General features: G+C 36.4%; 1 protein-coding gene across 2 annotated transcripts in view; it reads right to left on the bottom strand.

Moving 5' to 3' along the window:
- The window catches only part of ANKRD12 (ankyrin repeat domain 12), a 63254-nt gene extending 50225 nt beyond the window's left edge, over positions 1-13029 (bottom strand). For both annotated transcript variants that reach the window (XM_068993563.1, XM_068993564.1), the window contains exons 1-2: positions 12943-13029; positions 4627-4774 (exon numbers count right to left, since the gene is read on the bottom strand). In XM_068993563.1, the coding sequence (XP_068849664.1) occupies positions 4627-4774; positions 12943-13029 (235 nt within the window). The remainder of the gene's footprint in view (positions 1-4626; positions 4775-12942) is intronic.
- Between the last annotated feature and the right edge of the window lie 458 nt (positions 13030-13487).

The following is a 13487-nucleotide window of genomic DNA, read 5'->3' as shown; positions in this document are numbered from 1 at the left end:
GTTGGTATTATATATGCACTTTTACAGATGAGACAAATGGGACTTATGAGGAACTCAGCTAATCTGGCCAGAGCAAGAACTCAACATTGGTCTGTCAGACTCAAGAGCCCCTGATAAGAAACACTAGGGTCTGACTTCTCTCTTATTATAACTGTAACAACTTATTTTGTCTGGATTCTGGATGTCTGGGAAAGACTGAAAGTAAAAGCTAAAAAATGGTGATAAAGCAAGCTGACGACATAGCTGTAAAGAAACAATTTGTTTTCTTGTCTATACAGTAACTCACTGAGTCTATGGAAGTAAGGCTTACTATACAGTGAGTTACTGTATAGACAAGCCTCCTAACATTTCATGGGACAAGATTTATAGAAATTCTCTAATAGGATAGGACGATGTGGGATAGATACTGGAATGATATAAGTAGTTATGCTGGAGATTTGTTGAAATGAAGACAATTATAATATAGCTATAAAAACTCATGGGCAACACTTCGAATTATGCTGTAATTTCCCCCCAAATTTTATCTGTCTAGTTAAGCAACTACTTTTCCAGAAAGTGCTATCTTTTAAAAAATTAATAAACATGAAATAATTGAGGATTTAAAGAGTTTAAGACACACTAGGCTATCTCAAAATGAAGACTAGGAATGACTCATCTGGTTGATGGCATTATTGCGGATTATAAGAATCACTGAATCTTTCTTGGACAATATGAATGTCTTTAAAAAATAATAATGGTTGTTTTATAAAAATAATGTATGTCTGTCATGTTAAACATTCAAGGCATATAAAAAAATACAAAGAAGAAAGTAACAAGTCATCCCCAATCCTGGAAACAACATGTTAACATCTCCTGAGTAGCATGCAAAGTACCTTTCTAAATGTATGTAAAGACAGAGGGATCAGGGGAGAGAGAGAGAGAAAAATCAATTTATGTAAGAGGAAGAAAATACCACACACATGTGCAGTCTTTAAATAAAAATCTGTAAGATTAACTTTAATCCAACATAAAAAGAAAAGGAACTAAAGGAATCACTTCTCTACAAGATATTCATATGCTAAAATATAAACACAGGCATATTTATAAACATACAGATAAAATTTTAAATAAGGAAAGATTAGAAGTTTTAAGCAATAATTTTGAAAAAAAATTTCAGTTTTAGGCAATTTCAGTTAATCCCTTGACATGAGAGAAGATGAGCTGAGTAGCACTCAGCTTTTTCTCCTTTTTCCCCATTCCTTATTCTTTTACTTTTCACTAACTCAGGGTTTATAATATTTACATTTTTATTCAGGACCCTTAATAACTCACTAGGTTTAGGTTTAGTTCTACAATGAAACAGTGTTTATATTTAAACAATTTTCTCTTTCTGTATGTGTGTTAATATCTGTTTTATGTGCATAGGCATATAGACAAATATAAAGAATATGACATAATGCAATCAAACAGTACATATTATTTCATAACCTGTTTTTTCAATTTGTATACTATGAACATCTTTCCATACTGCTTATTCTTCTACAATATTATTTTTAACAGTAAAAGGTATTTCCTCAGTGTTTACCATAATTAAACAAATCCTTTATTACCTGACAGTACTTTCCTGTTTTTTCTATTAAAAGTTGAGAGAATTCCGTATATATGTGTCAGTATACTGTACTGGTGTTTTTCGTTCTGGCTTACTTCATTCTGTATAATAGGCTCCAGTTTCATCCATCTCATCAGAACTGATTCAAATGTATTCTTTTTAATGGCTAAGTAATACTCCATTGTGTATATGTACCACAGCTTTCTTATCCATTCGTCTGCTGATGGACATCTAGGTTGTTTCCATGTCCTGGCTATTATAAACAGTGCTGCAATGAACATTGGGGTACATGTGTCTCTTTCAATTCTGGTTTCCTCGGTGTGTATGCCCAGCAGTGGGATTGCTGGGTCATAAGGCAGCTCTATTTGCAATTTTTTAAGGAATCTCCACACTGTTTTCCATAGTGGCTGTACTAGTTTGCATTCCCACCAACCGAAGTGCCAGTCTATGTTTGATACAGGATACAGGATGCTTGGGGCTGGTGCATGGGGATGATTCAGAGAGATGATATGGGGTGGGAGGTGGGAGGGGGATTCAGGATTGGGCGCTTGTATACACCCGTGGTGGATTCATGTCAATGTATGGCAAAACCAATACAGTATTGTAAAGTAAAATAAAGTAAAATTTAAAAAAATAAAATAACCCCCCCCCAAAAAAAGTTGAGAGAAATATACTTGAAGATAGTTTTCATTGTCATCAATAATTATTTATATTGAATAAATGTCAAAAGAAAGAATAAGTCAAATGTTAACAAATTTAGTTTTTAGCATATGTTGTTATATCAAGATAGTTCTATAACTTAGACAAACTAAAGCAAGTTCCTATTCTAAATCAGTGACCAGTTTGTATGATTTCATGAAAGTGTAAGTTGCTCAGTCGTGTGTGACTCTCTGCGACCCCATGGACTATACAGTCCATGGAATTCTCCAGGCCAGAATACTGGAGCGGGTAGCCTTTCCCTTCTCCAGGGCATCTTTCCAATCCAGGGATCGAACCCAGGTCTCCCGCACTGCAGGTGGATTCTTTACCAGCTGAGCCACCAAGGAAGCCCTTGTATGATTCAACCAATGATAATTTTCTCAGTCATTATAAACTCTATTTCCTTAACTACTATTATTTCATAAAAAGATCAATGTCATATATGAGTTTTGGTGCTATAATTATCATTCATATTTAAAACAGCCATTAATGGTACTCTGGACTCTTTTTTAAAATTATGAAAATGAGACAGCTTAATTGTAAATAAGACATTTTTCCTTGGGCCTGGAGAAATTCTTCTCAATGCTTTGGATGTGTGTTTATGTGTGTTCATGCGGAACTAAGGCGTTCATCTGTTACTTACTAAAATTTATAAATTCAGACTACCAAAACTACAGATACACATTTAAATACATCAAAATCTTATTTAACGTTAGCATGTGACCTTTTTAAAAAAAATGTTCATACTACGCAAGTCTGAGAGAGAGCTACAATGCCCCCTATTAAATTCAAATAGTGGAAAGACTGTAGCAGAGAAAAGCATTATATCCCATCAATAAAATATGAATCAGACCATGTTCATTCAGCGCCTAAAGTTCATGTGTTCCTAAGTCTTTCTTCTTTATTTTACACTAAATGAAAGACAAATAACCTAGCTGATCTAATAACAAGGGTTCTCCTGGGAAGTGTGTTATTTTGAAATCTTATATATTTTGAAAAACATGTTTACAATCTTTGAATTTTTCTAAGTCCCTTCTTCAAACTACTAGTAGGAGAACACTGTCACTGGAAAACAACATAGTTAATGTAAGTACTTTATTTATTTATTTTTTTGGTAAGTACTTTAAAAATGACTAGCAGAAGGACTTCCAAGGAGAAAGTCTGAGAGAAATTAAAGCCTGTGTATCTGAAGGCACATAAGCACCTTCTTCTCAGCTAAATGACCTCATAACCTTGAAAACAATGCTGAAAAATAAGGAGGGCCAGGCTTCAAAAAAAAAAAGAGAATCCAAACCTTTAGAAGGCAGTAACTTAAAATGAACAAAGCACATAATTTCCTACTCAAAAAAAAAAAGCAATTTTCAAGGTTTAAAAATGGCATTAAGTGTTTAAGAAAAACTTCTAATTCAAGCTAAGAGAAATAGCCAAATACACAAAAGGAAACCTAGCTGCTACCAAAAGTGTACACTAAAATTAGGTTATTTTCTAAACTATATTAGTATAACTCATTTCAAAAGTCCTTAGGATATTTTCAAAGATTCTGGAGTCAAGATTGTTTCTATACTGATGACTAAGGTAGCTAGAAAGATAAAAGTAGGATACAATCTCTGTACATATATTTAGAATGTAATACTGATTTTTTTCTGTGAGTGAAACTAAAAACAAACATTCTTAAGAACAGTTCATTATTAATACTTCATTCAGGGGATAAAACGATTATGATAAACATATAACAAACACTCAAGTTTATGAGTTTTAGGAAATGACTATCTTAGGGCTAAAATACAACCTAGTATTTATAGACAGTGGTCATAAGGTTCTAATCTATCATGAATAACTGGGATTGACTGATGTCAAGTATCATTCCTGATATAGTGAGAGTCTTGAGGAAAAAAGTACTATGAATTGGACTGAGGCAGCCTCAATATTTTTCTTCTTTTTTTGGAAGGGACATATTTCTGACTCGTTTCTGAATCTAAAATGTTTAAGCTTTTTCTCCTTTGGTGGGTTCAATACGTTGTCCACAAAAACTGAACAACTCTTTCTCAAATTTACCACATCAAAGATCCACGTAACCGAGTAAATTTTCAACAATGAAATGCTCCCCAAGAAATCAAGTTCGGAAAATGATAAGAGGTCTGTAACACTGAGACTGAGAAAAAAACTGCTTTTATATATGATAGAAATTATACTTGGGCAAGGAATATATGAATTTCTGCCCCAATGATAAACCTGAAATTCCAAAATACAAATATTTCTCTATAAAATGTAGTGTAAGAGAAATGATAAAATCACAGTAAAAAAAGATAATTTTACTAGAAAACAACAAATTTTCCTACCTGTGTCTGAATCTCGTTCTTCATTTCTTGATGGGCTGATGGTAAAAGGAAGTTTACGTTTCATGGATGATTTCTCTTTCATCTCCTTGCCCACATCATTTCGATCAATTTTTGGAGTTTTGCTATAGGATGCAATCTTGTCTTTACTCTATTAAAAAATAAAACATGAATAAAGTTTTAATGATACTAGCTAAGCAGTACAGTATTAAAAAATACTTTATGAAGGACATTTTCATACACAAAAGTTGAAAGGGTATTACAAACTACCATCATATTCAATGTCCTCAAGGGCCACTTTCAACAACATGTTTTCTAAATTGTTTCATATTCCCTTTCATTTAGTAATATAATTTTAAATAACAGTAAAACAAAGTATCTTGAATAACAGAACTCTATGTCTAAGACAGACATCATCCAATAAACAAATATATAAATCAGAAAAAGAATTCTACATTGAATTGAGTAGTGAAGATTACTGAAAAATAAAACCATCAAATTATTTCCCAGGTGTAAAGGAAAATCCTCTTGAGCTGTCTTTTCACTTCTGCTAATGAAATGGAGCTTCACAGGCATGCCTTTTACTTACAATGCTGTTTTAAATGGTCAATTTTATTATTATTCTGGCATAGTGAGGCCAACAGGTCAGGAGACCACTGCCAGTGGCAAGAGTTTGTCACTCACAGCTCCCAAGAAAAGAGGGCATGTCACATGTGCAATGCAGTTTCTCCTGGGGAAGCACCTAGCCAGTTCAGGAGGCAGAGGGAGGGAAAGGCAGGCATGCGGAAGCTTTAGTGTGGCTTCCACAGGAAAAGGCTAGGAGAGCAAGCAGGTTTAGGGTTGGCTAGTCCAAGTAACTTGTGCAGGGTCTGGGGTATACGTGTCACTTCTCTAGTTTTCTGGTAACTGACGGTTATTCTGGGGTAACCATCAGGGCAGGGGGACAGTGGTCCAGAGTATGAGAGTTGCTAGAGCTGGTGGTTAGGGATGAACCCTGGATTGCTGGTTTGCAAATGAAAGGTATGGTCACAAATGAGCTATTTATTTTCTCTGGGAACTGAGTGGCCCTGAGAAGGATAGTCTGCCCAAGGTCAGTGAGGCCCCAGATGTCCAAGTATCAGAAGTAAAAAGGCATGATTAATAAAAGGTTAGCCAACAAAGTTCAAGAGATCTGCCTTAGAAAATACAAGTATTTTCTTATTAACAAAAGAATCTAAGAAAAACATTAAGAAGTTCCTTCTACCTTGCATATATGTTATGATACTGTTCCTTGACATAAACAAGTTAAAAGAAACCATGTAAATATATTACATGAAAAGTGTTTGCAAGACTGTATCAATCATGTCCTCCTATGTGATAATTTGGTGACTAGTGTGAATATTCATACAGGGCTTGTAAGATAGCCCAGCTGGTAAAGAATCCACCTGCTGCAGGTGACCCCAGTTCAATTTCTGGGTCAGGAAGATCCTCCAGAGAAGGGACAGGTTACCCATTCCAGTATTCTTGGGCTTCCCTGGTGGCTCAGACAGTAAAGAATCCACCCGCAATGCAGAAGACCTAGGTTCAATCCCTGGGTTGGGAAGATCCCCTGGAGAAGGGAGCAGGTACCCATTCCAGTATTGTTGCCTGGATAAGCCTGGCAGGCTATAGTCCATGGTATCCCAAAGAGTTGGACACAACTGAGCAACTTTCACTTTAAGTGTGAATATTCTTACCTGCTACAAACTTACTCTGTTCTCAAGTAAAACTGTCCTTAAAACTGTTACCCAAAAAGTGTTTTTGTGAGAATTTTAACACTAAAAACTATTTTCAGATCTGGGGAAAGTAACTTTCAAAAGAAATAGTTACTTCTGATTGTCCTGAAATTTCTGTATTATCAAATAGTATTTATATGTTAATAATATAAATACTCTTTGTCTATTCAGGAGAGGGTCACCGGCACATTCTTCTTTTATACGATGACATAATAAACTTAACAGATTTTTTCATTTTAAAATGTTAAGTGCTTTTCATTTACAGTAATGTTTTTCTTAAAATAATCTACAACAGCCATCACACACAGCATGAAAGTATTAACAGTTAGCCAAGAATGACCTTCTATCACTGCTGATACTAAACAAGGTGCTGGTAGTCTTTACCAACTCAAGAAGATAGAAAAAAAGAAGTATAAATTTACCTGGAGATAATTTAAAATATATATACATATATAAACCTTTGAAGGATACAAATCAAAATGTTAATGGCTATCTGTGGGTAACGGCATTGCAGGTGTGCTGGGAGACAAGCCACCATGGCTTTCTTGCATTTCTGTACATCTAGCAAACAGAAGCACTAAATAAATCCCTTTGTTCTATCTTTTCAAAGTTATCTGTATACAGAACAGCCTTGGAAGACAGCAACAGTGTCTTCCTCTGCAGCAAAGGGTAGATTAGGTCTGTTCACTGTTCAATATATAACTTTTCTCTTTAGGGCTAAGGTCAGGTAGATAAGGCAGAGACAGTGTCTTCCTCTGCAGCAAAGGGTAGATTAAGTCTGTTCACTGTTCAATATATAACGTCTCTCTTTAGGGCTAAGGTCAGGTAGATTTACCTCCCATTAAAAAGATTTGGGGTTCCTCTCCTGTTACACAATCCACTGTATATGTAGCTGTCACTGGCCTTCACTACATCCCTTTGTGGGAAATAGGGCTCTGACAACAGACACAAACACTGATACATGGCTACTGCTATGGCTATGTGAAAAAAACTTTCCTTTTTATCTGACCCAGGAGTCTCATGTCTTCTGCTAGAGTCCATGAAACTAATTAGCCTGCAAATAGGGTAGAGTAAAACCTCAAGATCCTTTATCTCAAACAAAGCAATTTCTATTTTCATTATGCTTATATATTTTTAAATTTTTCTACAGTGAACATGTATTACATTATTTGAATAAAAAAAGTTCTCAATTATCAGGTGGAGAGGACAAGAGATAATGAAGACTGAACCTTCACTGATGATGAAAAGGTAGATGATTAACATTCACTCTTTCACACTTCATGAACGTAACTCAAGATTTAGACTATCAGAAAATGTTTGATAAAAGATACTGCTTTGCAAATTATGAACACCAACTTACAGCTAGAAATGTTTCAGTGGAAAAATTTCTAAACTAAAACCAATGGGGGAAAAAATCCCACAGATTGTCAGTAAAAGGATAAAATATCTGGAGAATTTTGAGTAGGTATTTTTGATGAACCCCTAACTATTGTGATACTTACTAAGGTAATAAAAATCACTTTATATAAAAAGCATATTGCTATGGAATTATTATTTAAAATATAATCTATTTGAATGTATTTAAGAAATTAAATTTTGGTTCATGTTATTTTTAAATTTAGAAATCTCTTAACAGCAATGTTTTGTGTTATATTATGCTATAAATATGGTCTCTATTTACATAAGAGAACAACTACAGATTCATTTCTAAAAATTTTATGGAAGGAAAAACTCAGCAGAAGCTAGAAATTGGCTTCAAGGCCAATAACTCACTAAGAAAAGACAATCCTAAGAATATGCTTTGCAAATAAATAAGTGAAAAAAGATAATCATGTCGCCTTCTCTCCTCCCCTCTAATTTTGTCATAAGAAACAGTAGTAACAAATAGCATAAGCAAAAAACTGAGAATGGATATTACTGCCCTTCCTCTCTTAAGCTGTCAAATATTTATTTAAAATGAAAGAAAATTACTTCCACCAGCAGCTTTGGATGCCAAGCTGCTCAGAGATCCGGAGCATGGCAATACTAAGAACCATGCACACTGCTTCAGAAGGGCTTCTGACTCTTACACAAACACATGTGTGCTCTTGAAAAAACACTGAATGATTAAACTGAGGCTGAGAACAATTAAATATATCCCTTTGGGTAAGCCAACTGTTAATAACTAAAGAATTTAATAGTTTGTATTTATTCTTCCTATTTATTTTATAAACCTAATGATTAGTAAGCATTCTTAACTTACCTAAGGAATGTTTTTAACAGAAATATATTAGTAAAAGTTTTTGCTTTTTTGCTTGCCTCTACAGTTTTAAGAAATCACACTTTTATGAAGGCAATGCTTAGGACTACTACATATGTAGTGGCAATCATCAAAAGAATAAAACAAGTACCTAGAAGACTAAAGGCTTCAACAATTTTGGCCTTATAAATTCAAATCCAAAAACTGACATCAAGCAACCTTCACTACACTTTAGCATTTAGAAGTGAAAGTTCTAATTCTCTCCTCAAATCTAACATTGCATCCTGTCCCCACAACTCTGAGATTTCCTCTACTCAGATCACGGTGAGGTATCTCCACTGACAAAACCCAACAACTTCATCTTTCCCATTCACCGCTGTGGCATCTGGCCACTCTCGGCTGTGCAACCTCCGCTTCTCTCTTGTCCTCTCCTGACCCCTCCTAAAATGTGTGAATTCCTCAGGGTATACTCTCCTCCACTCCTGCCCCATTCTCTTTGGATGACATCATCATACCTATAGGTCACGTTTCCACAAATTCTCATACTTTTAATTTTCTTTTAGCTGTTCTCAGCTCTACTCTCGTTATGTCTACTTACACCTCTATTGGATGTTCTGACTTCATTCAACAAGTACAAACCAAACACACTTCCTGAAACAACCTCTTGCTTTTCCTGAGTGCCCTCTCAGGGAACAGTCCAATCAACCTCAGCGTGGACCCAGATCACTTTTCTACATACACAGGTAAATCTCAGTAATTCAGTGTCTTTCAGAACTGCCAATTCTCTCTATCCTCACAGTCACTGCCCATACTGCCTCCTCCTCGGATTTTTAAATACTACTATTGATCTCTGCTACTGCCCTTCCGTTTGGCTCACTGGCTACAGGATAAATGTCAAGATCTTTACCAAGGAACACAAGGCCATAATGAACTGGTCCCTGTCTGAAGCTTATTTCCTATCCTCCATCCTTCACAGGCTACATCCTAACTTTGTGTGCAGTACTTTAACAGACTCTTGTCTTTTTTACATCTCCTGCTTAAGACTACTACTTACTCTCATTTTCCAGCTGGTCACATACGTACTTATCCATGAGAATCCAGATTACATATCTTTTCCACTGTGAGACCCCATGAACACCCATAAACTGACTGCTTTTCTCCTTTGTCCCATCACTGTACACTTGAACACTTTCATTAGTGTGCTTCCTACAATGGTACACAAGTTCACAAAGTGTGGTCCCTTAGATTATTTCAGGGGACCTGCAAGGTCAGAAATAAGCTGACAATAACACATAAGATGTCAGTGTATCTTTGTCTCCCATTCTCTAAAAAGTGTGTATTTGACTCTTGAGACTATGTGACAAGAGATAGCTGAACTCATGGACTGCAGAAGCAAATAATTTCAATATCTTTCTGTTAAGCCAAACATTAAAGATATTTTGCAAAACTAATGACACTCTTCTCCCTGATACTGTCTTGGATTATATAGTTTCATAAAAATATATTCGTAATATGTAACAGTTTTTAGACCAATTATTAAACACATAAATTTCTTCTCAGTTTTCATTTCTGATTATGTAAATATCAACCAGTTCAGTTCAGTCGCTCAGTCGTGTCTGACTCTTTGCAACCCCATGAATCGCAGCACCCCAGGCCTCCCTGTCCATCACCAACTCCCGGAGTTCACTCAGAATCACGTCCATCGAGTCAGTGATGTCATCCAGACATCTCATCCTCTGTCGTCCCCTTCTCCTCCTGCCCTCAATCCCTCCCAGCATCAAAGTCTTTTCCAATGAGTCACCTCTTCGCATGAGGTGGCCGAAGTACTGGAGTTTCAGCTTTACATCATTCCTTCCAAAGAAATCCCAGGGCTGATATCCTTCAGAATGGACTGGGTGGATCTCCTTGCAGTCCACGGGACTCTCAAGAGTCTTCTCCAGCACCACAGTTCAAAAGCATCAATTCTTCGATGCTCAGCCTTCTTCACAGTCCAACTCTCACATCTACTACTGGGAAAACCATAGCCTTGACTAGATGGACCTTTGTTGGCAAAGTAATGTCTCTGCTTTTGAATATGCTATCTAGGTTGGTCATAACTTTCCTTCCAAGGAGTAAGCGTCTTTTAATTTCATGGCTGCAATCACCATCTGCAGTGATTTTGGAGCCTAAAAAAATAAAGTCTGACACTGTTTCCACTGTTTTCCCATCTATTTCCCACGAAGTGATGGGACCGGATACCATGATCTTCGTTTTCTGAACGTTGAGCTTTAAGCCAACTTTTTCACTCTCCACTTTCACTTTCATCAAGAGGCTTTTTAGCTCCTCTTCACTTTCTGCCATAAGGGTGGTGTCATCTGCATATCTGAGGTTATTGATATTTCTCCCAGCAATCTTGATTCCAGCTTGTGCTTCTTCCAGCCCAGCGTTTTTCATGATGTACTCTGCATATAAGTTAAATAAACAGGGTGACAATATACAGCCTTGATGTACTCCTTTTCCTATTTGGAACCAGTCTGTTGTTTCATGGCCAGTTCTAACTGTTGCTTCCTGACCTGCATATAGGTTTCTCAAGAGGCAGGTTAGGTGGTCTGGTATTCCCATCTCTTTCAGAATTTTCCAGTTTATTGTGATCCACACAGTCAAAGGCTTTGGCATAGTCAATAAAGCAGAAATAGATGTTTTTCTGGAACCCTCTTGCTTTTTCCATGATCCAGTGGATGTTGGCAATTTGATCTCTGGTTCCTCTGCCTTTTCTAAAACCAGCTTGAACACCTGGAAGGCCTGGCTTGGAGAACTTTGAGCATTATTTTACTAGTGTGTGAAATGAGTGCAATTGTGTGGTAGTTTGAGCATTCTTTGGCATTGCCTTTCTTTGGGATTGGAATGAAAACTGACCTTTTCCAGTCCTGTGGCCACTGCTGAGTTTTCCAAATTTGCTGGCATACTGAGTGCAGCACTTTCACAGCATCACCTTTCAGTATTTGAAATAGCTCTACTGGAATTCCATCATCTCCACTAGCTTTGTTCGTAGTGATGCTTTCTAAGGCCCACTTGACTTCACATTCCAGGATGTCTGGCTCTAGGTGAGCGATCACACCATCGTGATTATCTTGGTTTTGAAGATCCTTTTTGTACAGTTCTTCTGGGTATTCTTGCCACCTCTTCTTAATATCTTCTGCTTCTGTGAGGTCCATACCATTTCTGTCCTTTATCGAGCCCATCTTTGCATGAAATGTTCCCTTAGTATCTCTAATTTTCTTGACAAGATGTCTAGTCTTTCCCATTCTGTTGTTTTCCTCTATTTCTTTGCATTGATTGCTGAGGAAGGCTTTCTTATCTCTCCTTGCTATTCTTTGGAACTCTGCATTCAGATGCTTATATCTTTCCTTTTCTCCTTTGCTTTTTGCTTCTCTTCTTTTCACAGCTATTTGTAAGGCCTCCCCAGACAGCCATTTTGCTTTTTTGCATTTCTTTTCCATGGGGACGGTCTTGATCCTTGTCTCCTGTACAATGTCATGAACCTCCGTCCATAGTTCATCAGACACTCTATCTATCAGATCTAGTCCTTTAAATCTATTTCTCACTTCCACTATACAATCATATAGGTTTAGAGGGCCTAAATTAAATAGGAATGAAGAAGGACAGTTGTAAAAGGGCAGAATCACTGGCAAGGACTAATAAGGAACAACAAAAACAGTTAACATTTACTGAGTACTTACTGTGTAACAAGCATTGTATTAGATAAAACACTTTAGTCATTTCACTGTCACAACAATTCTATAAAGTACCACTGTCCTCTATTACACTGAGGTTGGAAAAATTACGTAAGATTTATCCAAAGTTACAGACATGGGAAACTGAATAGCTACAGTATTTGTGTGTTTTGTTACCAGGAGTCAGAGGGAAGAAATAACAAATGACTGTGAAGTCTTGGATCCCACCCCCCCCCCATGATTATTTCGCAAGTTAATTGTGCAATCTTAGTAATTTTGTTATCTTAGGGAATGAGAAACAATCTCACCCCCAGGATTTGCCTTCCATACTACTTTTTGTTTTATGGATAATTATTAATATTAAAAATATGAAATCATGGGAATTCCCTGGCACCCTAATTCATTGGTTAGGACATCTAACTAATTCACTGCGGAGGGCCAGGTTCAACACCTGGAAGGGGAACTAAGACCTGGCAAGCTTCTAGGTATGCCCAAAATTAAATAAAACCTACAATTAGAGAAGTTTTTTAAAAAGTAAATAAAAATACTAAATCAGGAGTTTTTTTTTCACAATTTCCAAAGAGTTGACAAAATCTTTAGCATAATCATATACCTTTCTTCCATATGGTTTTTCTACCATATTGCTGTCACTGTCAGAATTTTCACTCTGAACTGGTTTTGTGAACCCAGATTTGGGCATCTTATAGCTGTTCAGCTAGCTGCTTCTTCTGTCAGTCTTCTCATCCTGGATCTGTGAAGAATGGATAAATAAGGGTTATTTGTAAAGGTATGCAATAAAACCTACTTAAAGTTTATGCACCACAATTAGCGCAATTTGGTTTTCTCTATGTCTCTATAAGGTCATTTCTTAGGTTTATCTTAGCCTAAAGTAAGCTTTCATTTAATGATCTAAGCTTTTAATTAAAGATCTCCTATTCAAGCCCATTCAGCTTGCCACTGAAAAGAAGAAAACTACTATTACATCGCTTTCCATGTTCTCTAGACTATTATCTAACCTTAGCTTTTGGGGTAACCAGCCATGTTGAAGTGGAAGTTAAGTGTTTGTCACCCCACCCAGCATGGCTCCAGCAGCTGGAGCTCATAACAGATTCTCTGGTAGTTCTGCATTGGTCTGGAAATTGTTTCTAATTATTTCTA

This window comes from Capricornis sumatraensis, chromosome 21, assembly GCF_032405125.1.
Source record: "Capricornis sumatraensis isolate serow.1 chromosome 21, serow.2, whole genome shotgun sequence".
Lineage (NCBI taxonomy): Eukaryota > Metazoa > Chordata > Mammalia > Artiodactyla > Bovidae > Capricornis > Capricornis sumatraensis.
Note: the sequence above shows the minus strand (reverse complement) of the source record. Positions and strands in the feature narration are given on the sequence as shown.